The sequence below is a fragment of the Dermochelys coriacea genome, chromosome 1 (genome assembly GCF_009764565.3).
Source record: "Dermochelys coriacea isolate rDerCor1 chromosome 1, rDerCor1.pri.v4, whole genome shotgun sequence".
Taxonomy (NCBI): domain Eukaryota; kingdom Metazoa; phylum Chordata; order Testudines; family Dermochelyidae; genus Dermochelys; species Dermochelys coriacea.
The window spans coordinates 351,350,588-351,366,865 of NC_050068.2; the positions used below are offsets into that span (position 1 = coordinate 351,350,588).

At 41.6% G+C, this 16,278-nt stretch overlaps 1 protein-coding gene and 1 long non-coding RNA gene across 4 annotated transcripts in view; both read right to left on the minus strand.

The window, feature by feature from the left end:
- Positions 1-5,854, minus strand: LOC122457073. The gene is made up of 2 exons (XR_006276371.1): positions 5,089-5,854; positions 1-4,995 (listed from the first exon to the last, which is right to left on the minus strand). It is a non-coding gene; the product is annotated as an uncharacterized LOC122457073 (long non-coding RNA).
- A 9,566-nt stretch (positions 5,855-15,420) lies between these two features.
- The window catches only part of PPP6R2 (protein phosphatase 6 regulatory subunit 2), a 171,016-nt gene continuing 170,158 nt past the window's right edge, over positions 15,421-16,278 (minus strand). For all 3 annotated transcript variants that reach the window (XM_038396566.2, XM_043500019.1, XM_043500016.1), the window contains one exon: positions 15,421-15,614. In XM_038396566.2, coding sequence (XP_038252494.1) covers positions 15,563-15,614 — 52 coding nt within the window. In that variant the 3' untranslated portion in view covers positions 15,421-15,562. The remainder of the gene's footprint in view (positions 15,615-16,278) is intronic.

Sequence of the window (16,278 nt, forward strand, 5' to 3'; positions counted from 1 at the left end):
TGAGAATTTTGAGTTTTTATTGATAGTTGGAATTTACAACCTAAAACTGACAACAGAGAGAGATGCAGATGTGGTTTTTTCTTGTTTCTTTTTTTTTTTTTTTTTTTACCAAAAAAACCCCCAAACAAAATAACCAAAACCCACCAGCATCAGTTTTACAATATAAAAGTTTTGACAGTAGAGAGATGACAGTACACCCGGAATTACTCAGAAAAACAGCAGGGAGGAAAAGGCAGTCTTTTTAAAACTTTGTACCTCAGATATACACATAAATACACAAACATTGCTTACAAAGACCCAGTTTCAACATTTAAGGGCAGTAGGCATGAGAAACAAAAGGGCTCCCTTATGTCATTGCACTAATTTAATCCGCACACGTCAGACCCCTCCCTTTGCCACCCCCTCCCCCAAATAGAGGAAAGGCCACTTGAAATTAAAAATGAGCTGGGTATCCCCAGTAACTGGTTAAGGGACCCTTAACCCAGCCATGTTCTGGTTACCCAGCCTGTACCAATTACCTCAGTTTGCTATTCTCCCAACTCCTCCTCTCTGCAGGCAAGAGTTTTATTGCTATTTGGAGTGCGTCTCAGAGAGAACAGCGGTATTTTAGGGTGGGTTCATTTTTATGCAGACTCATCCTCCTAGTCCTGACTTCTAGTCCCTCTGCATGAGGTGGCAAAATCTCACAAACAAGCTCTGGCCCTAATGCACAAGGGGCAGGGTTTCAGAAGTGCTCAGCACCCAGAGGCAGATTTTCAGCTCCTCTGTAGACAGCCACGTAAGTGACACGGGTTTCAGAAGAACTGTGCATGCTGCATGCTGAGCTGTTTTGAAAATCTGGCCCTAAATCAATACATCAAAGCCCTGTCCACACTGTTTCCATGGCAGGAGCTAGCAGAGTTCTCCCAGGGTATCTAAAGGGACTTTTTTCACATACCCTTATGGAGACAGAAACAGCTCAACACCCACACGTCACAAACACAGAACTTGAGCATTGTCAGCTGCCAACTGTGACAAGGGCGGGAAAGGAGCCTGTCTCAGTTTCCCCTTTAATATCAGCAACTACCCACCAAAGACCCGTCTACACTAGCACAAGGGGTTGTTTCATGGTGAAACTGTGTGGCTCAACTCAACACAGCCGGAACCGGCTCTGCAGAAGCAGAACCAGAACCAGAACCAATGCAGCCAACCTCACCACACTGGGTCTTCTAGAACAGCCCCGTCCATCCACCCAGAGTGCAGCTGTACCAGGCTGCAGGAGCAGTTAGTCCTTAGGTCCCAGCACAGTTCTCTCTGCAACTGATGTTTTTGCAAAATTAGCAAATGATTACAGAACCTCAATGGCGTTTCAGCAAGGATTACACCTTTCCAGTTATAGCTGAAATCAAACAGTTTCCTTCAGGAAAACAATGGTTTTTACCAGCATTTCAAGTATTTCATGTTGCAATGACACTGGATTCCCTAGTGTAGACAGATCTCAGATAGTGTGCGATCAGCCTGCAAACCCAAGCACTTCCAGTAGCCTAATGTCTAAACTGTTACCTAGCTGCCACAATGGTGGAAAAGAGAACACAATGAGGTTACGACGCGCTCCCCACAGAAGCAACTCAGAAGTTCCGCTGCATGAGGCAAACGCTGTTCAAAAAATTAAGCAGTTAGGAGCGATCAGCTATTCAAATTGCTTTAATTATGCCAGCTGTGAGCTAACTGATTTGTCATAAAGAACTAAGTGTCTCTTCACTAATAATATCATGGCCTGAAGGAGGAAGCTCCTCTGTGTGCCTGAGCAGATACACCCTAGTATAGGGAACATTTCACTGGCATCATGGGTATTTTCTGCCTCAACATACGGATGCCATCCACTGCCAACATTTACGAAAAGGAACATGATACTGCCTTGGTAAAGAGGTGCTGTCCAGTTGGTTTAGCGCCAACATTTGGGATGTCTTAGAACAGTTTTACAAAACTTCAGCTCAAGATAAATGTTTCTGCAGCTTTTTATATTTCAATGGAAACGGCTCGTTTCGATTTAAATTCTGGCAACCCCCAAACTGCAGCCTTCAGTTAGTAGATGAACACCAAACCACAAAACCAATCAGAAACCAAAATGAAACTGAAAAGCTTATTTTCATCAACCAAGCCAAGAAAAGTCAAAAGTGAACACACAGAATCGATGAGAAAAGTGAGCTGGATTTTTTTAAAAAACATTTCAGTTACAATGATCTAAGATGTGAATACTGCTAAGTACGTTTATTTTTTCAACCTGATAATATCCCTTTAATACAACTTTACCTTCCAGGAGAAGGTGGTCAAAAGGGGTGTAATGTGGCAGGAAAATAAGGATGTTGCCTCTCAGATTGACTAACCCTTAGGAATAGTTATTTATCCCACTCCAACTCTACAGGAGTGTGTTTGGACACCTGGTATTCTGCTGAGTCAAAAAGACATTCGTGCCCCTTCATGGCTGGGTGTGTGAGTACCTCTGTGTTTCTTTCTGTACCTCTGATCGTGTGTGTGAGAGTAGGAACTGTCATGAAAATCTGGCATTTCTTTTAAGTGTAGGTTGTAGAACCAAGTTTAAAAAATATAAATAATCCCTATATACATTGATAACTGATACTTATGAGCTCCATCTGAAACTAACATCGCTAGCACACCACAGAAAGCCACAAACAACTCATCTAGGTCAGCATTTCCTTAAAATGTTTAATTCTTTCCCCCATCTAAGCTATCGCATATAGCCCCCATCTCATACCGTAGCCAGAGCTGCCACCACTGAGCCTATTAACATACCTGACAGCATTATACAGCCTGATCTCACCAGCTAGCTAGTAAACAACACTTTTCTTTCCTTTTTTGGGCATGACTGTCTGCAAGAGGAGATAGGAGAATGGATCATTTGGAGGAGTTGTGAAGATGTATTCAAATATTTAAGACACTGAAGAAATTAAACTATTTTCTTTCCTCAAGATCTGTATTTTCATTACCAAAATTGCTAGGCATAGAAATGAGTTTCCTTCTTAAAACCCCGACAACTTCATTGTATTAAAACATCCACTTTTTTTTGATGTTGGACACTCTCACGATAAAAAAAATACTAAAAATGGGGAAACTTGATTAAATATTTACAAATTTGTAATTAGCGATCCTTCACACTCTCTCACACCCACACCAGCACTCTCCCACCATCACTGCAGTGCCACTGAGCATGTAATTTTCAGAGGCTGGTTTCCCCATACAATAAATTCTTTGGAATAGAACTACAAAAATCACATTTAGATCTCCTATTCCAGTGAAAATGTACTTCAACCACTGGCTTTGGAAGCCCAATTTTAAGAGCTGATCATATATTTATTATTTGAAACATCGTATGCAATTAAGAGAGAGTTGAAATAGACGCACACAGTGTACAAGCCTTCAGTTCTAGTGTAAATACACAATCGGGGCCTACTGCTCTCTACAGTTCTACAAACAGAACCTATTCCCTGGTGTCACCTTACAAGGATGCAGCGGGTTCATTGGCATTCTACATTCAGTATGGGACATGCATGGAGGTTTCCTACAGCTGTGTTAGCAAACACCTTCCTTCTCACGTAACCAAGTGCCAGGCTGCACATATCAGAGAGGGGCTGCAGACGTGTTCATTCAAGGTTGGTGGCCACAGGAGGTGGGGTGGGAAGGTGTGTGACACAGAGGGAGGGGCGGGAGTCACTATTTTGCTGCAAGTGATGTCTAATTCTGAATCTATGGTAATGGTTTGTTAATTATCAAGGACCAGATTCTAGCACTTAGAACTACTGCAGGGACAGGACCGGGTGACATATTTCAGTGCCCTCGGTAATGTTTATTTTGTGTTATATTCAATGTTCTCTTGTCTGTATGTGGTATATGTTGACAAGGTAATTTTTTCAGCAGCACTGGAATTGGGCAAAGGCATGTCTTTTAAAATGTGTTTGTACAGTACACAGGTCAGTACACCGGGGGTTACTGTGATACAAATCATCAATGAAGTAATTTTATAGATAATGCTAATGTCTTGTGCTAAAATAACTTTAAGATAAAGATTCCGGTTAGAATTGTTTCGTTAATATATTACATGTTTACATCTTGTATATTTGTATTAGGAACAAGCAGGAACATTCAATAATCTAAAACAACCCTACTTCATGGTGACCCCCATCTTGAAATCTGATTTGCGCTTCTGTCAGGAGCCGTTGTGCTATAAATGGCATTTCTCGTGGGAATACAGATCCACAGACGACAGATCAAATTGCAGGGTCGGGCCTTGTGACTTGTGTCAGACTTTGCTTTTGAGTGTAAAGTTCAGAATAATTTAAACAGGATCTTTGTACTTTTCCATTAATGTTCAATAATGTTGGTGTTCTGCTGTGCTTAAAGACAGAAGAAAACTTTAGGAAATAAAACAGGGTGTGCAGGCCTTACCAGTGGCTCTGATTCCGACCTCCCAGAAGCAAGAGGCAGAAGAGAAGTGCTTAATAAGTGGAAAAATATTTTAATTCCATACTGGCAATGGAATGTTATTTTAATGTAAATGTTAAATTAATCATCATTAAAGATTTAAATGTTATTACAGCTAAAGGCAAAGCCATGATCGTTCGTTTTCTTAGGCATGAGTTTTAAATCACCTTTCATCAGTTTTAAGTGTTGAAACGAGCACTATTTTATTTTCAGTTTAGAGTATACGGGTAAAGAATTCTGCCGATTAATGACAGTGAAGCAGGATTTGCCATAATGACAGTATGCAGGTAAAATGCACCTTTCATTATATGTATTTTTAAAGCTCTTGTCGCTATGGCATCTAAGCACATTACATGATTTTTTGTCCCTTCAGAAGCACCTGGTTCTCCCTCCTTATCACTTGTACTCACAAGTAGCAGGAGCTATCCACCACCCTTCTACATAGAGAGAGTCACTCATCAATGTCTTGATATGCAGAGACAGTGTTCTGGGTTCTCCGTGTGCTGCTACTACTCACTTTCATTGTAAAAATAAATTTGTTAGTCTCTAAGGTGCCACAAGTCCTTTTCTTTTTGCAAATACGGACTAACACGGCTGCTACTCTGAAACCTGTCATTGTAAAAGTGTTTAGGATCACTCACAAAGAATTGTGAGCAGCAATGAGTGACTCAGACCTTTAGAAATTTCTCCCTGTTCCCTAATTCTCCATGTATTGATGAGGTTTATTATTTTACATCAGTGGTTCTCAACCACTTCAATATCATGACCCTACATTGGCACAGCCCTCACGTTTAGTCATGAAGACGGGAGGATGGTTGTGACTCTCCTAGCCCATTTTGCAACCCTTGGTAGAAAGACAAGATCCCTGCCCTGTGGACTTGACGAGCTAATTTCAGGTATGACACCATGAGTAGAGTAACAAGTCAGTGTGGAGGGGCTGAGCCTTGTATGGGGATAAGGGACACATGGAACACCCATGGGGCTATTTTTCTTTTTATTATTGTCTGGGATTGTGCTGGGTGACAGGATCTCTTTTCCTCTCTTTCTGGACATCTGTGTAGTAGAAACAGGTTGGTGCCAAGGCCAGGATGGAGATGAAATCAATCCTTTTATATAAAATAAAGGCATGGAGGGGAGGGGAATTATATGGCAGGGACGTTGTTGCTAATACGTTAGTCTGGACCTCTGGACAGTCAGACTATCAATTCCTTTCAAGGTGCTAAAGCTGTCAGCTGCATGGGGGTGGGATAAGACTCCACTGAAAAAGGTTTCAGAGTAGCAGCCATGTTAGTCTGTATTCGCAAAAAGAAAAGGAGTACTTGTGGCATCTTAGAGACTAACAAATTTATTTGAGCATAAGCTTTCGTGAGCTACAGCTCACTTCATCGGATGCATTTGGTGGAAAATACAGAGGGGAGATTGATATACACACACAGAGAACATGAAACAATGGGTTTTATCATACACACTGTAAGGAGAGTGATCACTTAAGATGAGCCATCACTAGCGGGGGGGGGGGGGGAGGAAGGAGGAAAACCTTTCATGGTGACAAGCTAGGTGGGCCGTTTCCAGCAGTTAACAAGAACATCTGAGGAACAGTGGGGGGTGAGGTGGGGTGGGGGGAGAAATAACATGGAGAAATAGTTTTACTTTGGAAAACCTTTCATGGTGACAAGCAAGGTGGGTCATTTCCAGCAGTTAACAAGGACATTCTTGTCCCTAAGCCCCTGTAACCCTGTGTGTAGATACACACTCCAGCAACAGAGGGGGTTCTTCCTTTGCGATAGTGACTCCACCTCCATGAGCGAGGGTAGTTACATTGACTGAAGCATTCTTCCCTCAACTTAACCACATCTACGCTGGGGCTGCAGGTCGGCATACCAACAGCACTTAGGAGCGTGGACTTTTCACATACTCCAGAGGCCTGTAGCTTTGTCAATCTAAGTTTTAAATATATGCCAGGCCCCAGTCACAGTTCGGTATTTAAACCTTACCACAAAAATGAGATGGGCACTTAAAGGGTTAAAATCTTAGGGAGGGATCGTTATCACTTTATAAAACCACCATTGAATACTGAGGCTGCAGACCCAGGGCTTGTAGCATCAGAGAAAAATGGTGATCACTTTAAAAATAACTCCGAGTACATAATAGTACTCGCACAGAGAAGTGATCCGTACATACTGTATAAAAGAAAACATCAGAGGCCCTTGGGGACCTAGTTATATTTTGTCTAATATATATCTTAAGTTAAAACCCTCTCTATTTTCCTGGTACTTCCTATGACCCTGATCTGCAAACATTTAAACACATGTATAACTTTATTAATGTGAGTAGACTTGTTGAACTAAATTAAGTGTTTGCAGGTTGAGGACCTATGTTCAAAACTCAACCGAAGTAATCGCAGGGAGTCACCAATTTATCAATACAAATAATCATGATTTCAAATTCTGTTCAAGTTTTATTAACATTTGATGTGATTTAGTTATATCCCAAGTTTGAATCCATTAGTGGTCTAATTTAGGAGAAATTTTCTCAATACCTGGCAACAGACTGTCTTGATGCATGAAACACAATTACCTAAAACCCAATGAAGTGGGGAATGCACTAATACAAACTAATTATTATGATTACCAGAATCTTTAAAAAGTTCTACTCAATCATTAGAACCACATGAAAAATGTTTTTGATCATTTACATGCACACAACTGTCAAATTAAAAACAGCTGAGGGAGACCCTGCCCTTTACAAAAAGCCATACTATTTCAGGAAAAATCCTCTTTCCTGAGCAAATATAAAAATACATTTTACAAAAATGCTTGTTTTCCGGCATTTTTATAGTCCATTTAAAAAAAGTTGAAAATAAGGAAAAGGTCATTCTAAAATATAATTCAATTCTTTTATAAAATGGATTGGGAGGTTTTTACTTTTAGGTCAGGCTTATTAACACACTGCCCTGCCAGTAATGAGGTAAATGAGTTCTAGCCTAAATGGCCATAATATGGTAACTGCACAACCAGGAGCCAGTCAAACAGCTTATTTTTGTGACTCACTTTATCAGAGAAAGTGTTTGTTTAAGTATGTGATATTGTATCTACTGAGGTTTACTAGGAAATGTCGTAACCATAGGCATTCTGCCTGAAGCTGCAGGTGGAGGTCAGATCCTAGCGAAAATCTCTCTCTCTCTCTCTCAACCCACAACTCCAGTTTCCCCCATAAAAAGTCAGAAACTTTAGTCACTATAAAGTCAATGAAAGTTGGATTGGCCCTGCCTGTTTTGAAAAAAAATCTTTTTAGAAACATCTGCTCAATTTAAATTTAAAAACCTGTGACACCCATGCATAGATCCTTCTAAGGGGTATCTAAGGGCTACACAAAATCACTCTCACAGCATCATTCTGGGTTTTGATTAAGACACCATCCACAATGAAGGCAATGTTGACATGGTTTTCCTGATAAATGGAGACTGGAATTTACCTGGCACAGGGAGGCTTAGAAAAGTCTGAGCGCTAGTTATGAATAGTTTTTGACTTACAAGCATCACTTTCTTAGAGTAAGCAAACATGTGCACCGAATGGACCATCATGCCCCAAGGAAGTAACCTGCCTTTGAATTTCTACTCTTCCTCAATGCACATTATGCTGGGACCCTTAGTCCTCCAGCAATGTAGCACTGTGTTGGAAATTAGCAGGCAGCCAGTCCAGTGCAGATCACAGAGCAAATATAATATGTACACCATGCAAATGCTAGGCTCACTCTGGCTTTTTTCCTACAATATGCAGATGTGTGTCGTCATGTGCTGGTAACAAAGGGTGGCTGTGTTCTGCACTAGCCTGTTTCTGAATCAATTGAAGGTGTAGCCCCATGCAGAGTTCTCTGCACCAGTATTATCTCAAGGTGGCAAAGGCATAAATCATATGAGCAAGGTCCATTTTTGAACCAAAGGGTTGCAACCTTTTGATCAGACACAGCTGGGGAAATGCCATGGATGCTACCTGATCACTGAGCAGTCAGACCAAGGGAATTATGAACCAGGGCTTTGGAGCTGTGCTCCAGCTCCAGGCAAAAACCTGCAGCTCCACTGCTCCAGAGCTATTCTGCGCTCCAGGTCCGGGCTCTGCTCCAAAGCCCTGTTATGAACGTTTACTAATTATTGTCTAAATCCTTCCCAACCTACCTGTAGCCATGTTACGAAACCTGGCTATTGATTACTAGGCAGCTTGAGTATCATGGTTTTTAAAAAATCCCTTTACAAGTTGATTAGGGAAACCATGCAAGTGCTAAGACTCAGAGAAGGCCATCCCTGGAAAAGGAAGAAGCGATCCTACCTTCACCAAGACGACAGAAACTACCAATAATGTGAAATGCATTTTCCTATGAACATCAACAGCAATACAGCATTTTGGAAAAGTATTATGGTGTCACCAACTTAGTTTTTAGGCTATTGACCATGTTGTGGGTAAGCTTTTTTGTCATTTGACCCCGCTTAAACCAATTAGTAGCAGTAAACCCTTAGATTAGATTATACTAACATGTATTACCTCCCCCCCCCGCCCCCGAGTTCACCTCTCTCTCTCTCTACTTCAGCTGTTTCCCGCAGACTGTGCATGGTTTCTTGTGGGAAAAAAACCCACAGAAATGGCCCTCTGCTATTTGTTCTGAAAACCATAGTATTTTCAACCCAGGAGTGTGGATTTGCCTAAGTCGGGTTTGCGTAACCCGGGGAGAGTCTGTACTGTATCCTCTAAATAGCAGACAAACGTGAGACACAACCTTTGCAACACATCCCCCTGTTAAAAGCCCTCCTCCCCTGGTAAAAGGGAAAGGGAAAAGGTTACTTAAGAAATTCACTTTCACTCTGGGGAGAGAACCCAACCAAAATATTTTATTTTAAAGCTGGCCCTGGTGAAAGAATAAATCTGTGCAGTACACTTGCCTTGTGAGAGCCTATAACCAGAAAAAAACATGTTTTTAGAACAATAATGAAGTGCTTGATTAGGATTTCACAGAGAACTGACTTGCTGGGGCAAACAAAAAACAACAAACCATTGTGAACACCAGGTTTCATTTTGTTTTATAGACACTTTAAAAAAAAATCACAGCAAAATCTGTCTTAATAGCTAGAGACTAAATCAACTGATTGGAACATAGTTCAGCCGTTCAGAGTGAGGTCACTGTTATGGGAAGATGAACAGGAGAAGGAAACCTATTCTTTGGAACAATGGTTAAAAATTACAAGATGAGCTGCTGTATTTTTTCTTAAAATTAAACTGAAACAACAAGAACTCCACGAGTCTCATGTGACACTGAGCTGCATGTCTGACTATCAGAATACACAAAGCAATGAAGACTTGTTCTGCCTCCACTTCCACTGGGCCCCCTCTTTTAACATCAACACTGACAATCCACCACGCACCTTAACCACTGTCAATTCTGCTGAACGCAATTGTTTCTCTGTTAGAACTGCTGGACAAGTGAGGGAAATGGGGATGCTTTCATTTAAACGCGATTACAGCTGGAGTAGAAGTGGCTCATTATCCTGGAAGATGGAGCCACAATTAAAAGTACAAAGGGAGAGGAGTTAAAAATGCAGGGGAAGTTGCACAATATGAGGAAGGGAAGCAAAATCTGTGATATCCCTGCAGAGGGCTGTGGATCCTGAAACCACACATCAGAGCACTGTACTAACAACAAAGGCTCAAACTTCTAAAAAGGCAGAAGGAAATCAAGAGGCTTCTGCCCAGGGGAACTAGAGGGAAAGTGAAACATTAGAAAGAAACATAGGAAAACAATTCTGGAGTAGATGTCAGTGAGCAGCCCATGGATAGCTATCTATCAGCCAGAACTTCTGGCCAGGTACAACCTGTTAAATAAGCTAGATGAAGCTTTCAATTACAACTGGCTGGCCATCTTGATGAACCTCATTTTCGGACACCAGCAGATAATGGGGGCAAACTGTACTGCCACCTTTACAATTTCAACTTCAGGCCTCGGCTCTCCTTTTCCTCTCCCTCGGCCTGCAAATTTTATACCTGTGTCCCAGACATTTTGACTAAGATGGCTGCCATCAACTGGGTGTTCAGTCAAGCCAGAGTAAAGAAAAAACTTCACCAGCTTTTCATGTGCTTTCCAGACGGCTGTGCTGAACAAAACCAAATATCCTTGGTTCAAGTATCCTTTGTTTTTACGATGGACAATTTTGAAGTGAACCATACTTTTACGTTAGCAGCAGGGAAATTCACACCCAAGAAAGCAATTCCAAGTCCCATTCCATCTGTAAGAATAGGTCTCCCTGCTAGCAGCAGTACCTACATTCTCCAAATCCTGAACAGACCAACGTGAAAGAGAATTCAGACAAACAGGTCTACACAAAAGCAAGGCAAAAGAGTCTAACAGAACAACTTGAGTTCCCATGCCCCCTAACCAGTTATCTCTGATACATCTCTACAATGGGATGGCCTGACAGCAATTACCATAGATTTGCCTTTCACATACTTAATTTTTTTGCAAACGTAATATACCCTGGTTTTCAACAGAGTGGTTGTACACACTTGATAATGATCAACTGACATCACAAGACAGGACTCACCAAAAGTCCAGAGATCGTATTATGATGCCTGAAAGGATGAAGGATTTTTTCACAGTCCTACCAGTTTCAAGGTGAGATGTCATTACAACATAAGAACTTTTTAATGACAGGTGATTTGTATACGTTTCTCTACGAAGTGTGCAACCAACTCCTCCGCCTGTTCCAGTACAAAAGCACATTGGCAGATGAAGTATTGTACAGCAGCACTGATGTCACGAGCAATGATATAAATCAGTCATTTTGCAGCCAATGCACTTTTGTAATCCATTTATTTCAATGCCCTGCTGGGTAAAATTATTAAACTAGATTATATAAGACAGATTTTCCCACCACAAGCTATGCTCTATCAGCCTCAGTCTTAACCAACAAATACGGCTGTGCATGTCTTGGAGTTTTACATGTACCTGTACATACATATGTAAATCAAGTTCTTTTTGCATTGAGTCTCCATTTCACTAAGTTTCATACAATTTCCAATTGTGTGTGTATATAAACATACATACATACATATACATATATATATATATATATATATATATATATATATATATATATATATATATATATATAAAAAAATCTGTATTATGCTATTTATATACACACATCAATATATATACACACACACACTCACACACTCACTCAAAACTAAACAAATTATACATACCATATAGATATGATCAGATTTAAATACTGCATGTAGATGGGGAAGAAGAGAGCTGAATATAGTTACTGTTCAGTCTTCATTGCTTTCTGATCATGATCTGATCATAATTTTGCCCCAGTGTAAAATTATTTTTGAAGGATACAGCTGGGTGCAAATAAATCCATCTTTGGTAGAGAATATGCCTTGCTTCCACCCTTGTGCAACAATTCCTCCCCAGGATACATTGCTTTCTTTATGGAAGGACCAAGATGTATAGCATACATCCGACGAAGAACACCTCCAATGGTCAAAGTAAGTCCCAATCTGTCATCGTAAACAATGGAAACATCTTGGTTGCAACTGGGAGATTGCACAAGGCATAGCACAGCCTAGGAAAGGGTTAACTTAATTGCCTATTAAGTCATTGTGAACCCTTAAAAGAAAATAACCATGAAAGGTCATCCGAATACAGTACAGCAATCAAATGTCCGGACTGCCACACAACAAGAGCACTAGATTGTAGGAAGAAAGTTCAGATAGCAATGAGGACCAAATGGAAAAATTGCATGCCACATGAACTGGAGACAAAGCAACCTTAATTTATACATACTGTACGTGACTTTAGATAGCAGGGGGTTCAATATACAGACAACCAGAGTTTTGTGCGTAGCTTACTAATAAAATCATTTGGGTCAGGCAGGGACACCACCACCTGACAGGTTCTGTGCTAAGTTACAACCTCCAAGATACTAAGGGTGAAAACATATAAAAGCTACTTTCCATCTCAGTCCACTGGCTGATAGGAAGGACAATGCTGTGGAGCCAATGAGGTATAATTCAGAACCTAAACCCCAGAATATGGAGGAATCATTCACTGTCTTAAAAGCAAGAAATCTTGGTCATTTCTACAAGTTTATCTAACTATTTAAAAGATGCCTAATCACTAATTAGGCACGAGAGACCAAGTTCACTATTGTCTTTTCAGATAGAGTCCCTCCAAATTCACACGGTGCAGTGAAGGTTGGGGCTCACTCCTCACATATTCTGGGCCATTTAGAGCTGCTTATTGGATATGTTTTAAACAAAATTTTAAAGCTTTCACCTGAAGTCAATGCTCAAAGCTAATGAACATGAAACATAAAAGGTTAAAATCTGCTACTAACACACTGAAGACTTGATGCAACTTACCCTATTGCAGTGGCTGAAATGGCATCAAGCCAAGAGAAAGACCAGATTCCTATGGACATTTCCCCTTCTCCTCTCAATGAGATCCCAAGCAGGCTGCACTTTGTCACAGAACTATACCAGCTGGAAATGCAGCCCCTGAAGGCCAAGAACTGCAACTGAGAAGAGATTGGGAACAAGCTATTGGCCTCACCAGGTACTTACGGGGGCTAACACACCCAACCATGGATTTCAAGTAACTGCTGGAACAGCTGCAGTTCTGTTGTATTTGGTTAACAACATTTCTGCTTTGACATAGTTAACTTTTTGAGTGCCCACCTTAAGGGATCTTGAAGAGGCCTGATTTTTACGAACTGCTGAACCTCAACTCTCTGAAAATCAGACTCTGCTAAGACGTCTCTAACTGGGCACTCAAAGTTACTAATCTTTTAATTGTTTTTGAAAATCTTGGCTGTGAAGTGAAACTGGCTTCTGAACAGCCTGGGGAGCAATCAACAGTGAGTGTGAGGCTTCCCTCCCAGCACAATGCATCTTTCAATTATTTCTTTTCAATTGCATGAAGGAGGGAGAGAGGGCCTCCAGAACAATGGCTTACCAAAATAACTGCAGTTGGGAGACAACATAGCTGTATCGGCTGCAATAAATTCCCTCAACAACAACTTGCAAGTACACAGGGCTACTGAGTGTAATTTCATTTTGCTTCCTGTGCTCTGGACTTCATTTCTGATACTCCAATCCTCAGTCTAGCCTAAGAACAAACCAAAACGTGTATCTTTGGACAAATAAATGAGCGCCTTGTGTTGTGGGCACCTCACTTCCAGATACTGACACTGAGTCGGTCTGTTCTGCTGAGACAAGAGGGAACGTTTCATTCTTCACTTTTCTATACCAATATACTTCTAAGAACATTTAATATGCAGCATAATGTACCTCCACATCATGCATTTCAAAATAAAATGTTTAAAAAAACAAACTGAAATATGGGTGTGGTGCTTTTGCTCACGGTAACAGATCTGTGTCAGGGCTATTTTTCATACTCACAAGGTGAAGGCCTTCAGATTCACACTGATGAGAATACAGCTGAAAGTAAGCTGGCTACCTATGTGCCAACCCTCATGCTTTTATTCCAGAGTGAATGATTTTCCAGCTTAGATCTTGGACTAGTAAAATAAGCGGCGTTTCAAATGTGACCAGGCGGGTTTCAACACACAACTTACACACAAAAGCAAGCCCAGCTCCGTGTCTAAAGCCTACAGGGGTATAGACTGAGCAGAGCTTATGGCAGTCTGCTGTTATGACCCTGAGCCCAGTACTAAAAGTGGCCCCTCTTCTACACCCGTATTACCTAGGGCACAAGTCCAGGCTGGGAACAAGCTCATTGCTGAGGCCAGCACAGGCTGGGTACTTCATGCTTATGCAGAGACTCCTTTGTTCCAGGATCAAGTACACAACCTTACATGACCTTGCTCCTGGGCAGTTCTAGGTATCGTCCTTTTCCCTGCACTGTTCTACCTCACAGTTCCTGGGAGCAGTGTGCCTCCCCAGTCCCCTCCACAACCATCTAAATGAGGCGTAACAGCAGGAGCCCTGTGCTGGGGCCACATCATTCTCCAATGCTGTCACTAGGTACAAAGTGCAAAAGTGTTGCTGTTCCTGCATCCATTAAAAACTTTAAAAACAGAACAAAAAGATTTCCATATCAATGTGAAAATACATTAGTCTCCAAAAAGCCAGCAAGCACCTGATAACCTGTTTGTGCCACATCAGCTCCTGTCCCTGCGTGGCAGCAGTCCTGGGGTGACTGTCCTCTCAGATGGCAAACACAACATGCTACTGTCTTTGCACGCTCTCCAGCCCAACGTAGGACGACGACATCAATAGGGTTGAGTTTTGATGGTGTGGACGGAAATAACCAGTTGCTAAATGTTCCAAGATCCTGCAGTGAACTGTCATGCCCCAGGAACAGAGCACTGTGCAACTCACTGGAATGCAGAGACAGCCCACTGCTCAAGACAGTTCAGTGTTACACTAACTCTGCTATCTGGCCTCTGGCTTGGGACACAATGTCATTGCCTTCCCTTTCACCCCCTCCCGCCCCCGCAAAAAAATCCCCAGCCCTCCCTGCCTCATCCCAATTAAAGTGTTTGTTTTATCTTTATCTCCTATGAAATGTTTCTGATAAGGCTTTATTGCTATACAAAAGCGGTGCAAACGCTGCCCAAAGACAGCTCCATCAGGAACTTTGGTCACACGACTGCAGGACTTATTGTGCACCGTGCAAGTCCCAGCGTTAGACCTGCTATCTTTCTGAAGAGAAGCTGAATACTGTGTGCAATAACACTAAGAAAACAGGACTGAACCCCGAATAGAAAACAAAAACAAGGGAAGAGGAGGAAGGGGGACAAGGTACTAAAATTAGGCAGAAGGCTTCCTTGGGCAGGACTGAGTCACTCCTGTGATGACTAACTTATCAATGCTACATGTAGACAATACAAGTGTCTTCCGGAACAGATTGTTGGTGTTGAAATCGTGTGTCTGGTCCTGAATGCCAGCTCTCTCATCAATGCAGCATTTATTAAAAAATAAAATTAAAATGAAAAAAACTGACAAATTGCATCACCAGGTAGCAGCCTGGCCTGTATCAGACAAGTCCCATTGCATTTGCTTCATCAAGCAGGGCCATTTAATGTGGCTTCAGCACATGGCAAGACCTCCTCTTTCCTAAAAGAAAAACGAACAGTATTATAGTAAGCATTAAAGAATTAAGACAACTGTGCCACCCACCCATCTCCTTTCAACCTTACACTGATCCAGGAATTCACCTGGACAAATCACCTTTTCTGTGACGCTGAAGTCATCCTTCCAGAATATAGTTTTTTCAATAGCCACAACATTAATAACTTAGCACTTGTATGGCACTGGACCACCCCATTTTACATATGGAGAACTTGCAGTAAAGGTATCCAAGGCCAACAGAAGAATAAATGTCAAAACAAGGATTAGAAGTCATATGCTCCTGGTTCTCAGGTATGCACATGTAAAATGCACTGGATACTGTACAGTCAGACTGACTGATGGCCGTGCTAATGGAGTAGAACTACTTGAAAACTGGGTTTTCTCCTATAATACATCAAACAGCAGCTGAGGGAGGTGTCTAAAATCACCCTTAAGCCGTGAACAGTATTAATTAATGATGGCTGTACACCTTCAGTCAAAGGGGCTGATATTACCTGTACCCTCTCCTCTGACTGCTTCCCCCAACCCACTAGCATCACTCTCACTCTTGTCTGGGCAGAGTCTCAGCCAGCCCCAATCTTAACTAGACACTGGGTGAGGAACTGAATCAGATGAGACAGACGCATGTAGCTGGGTGTCAGCAGCCCAC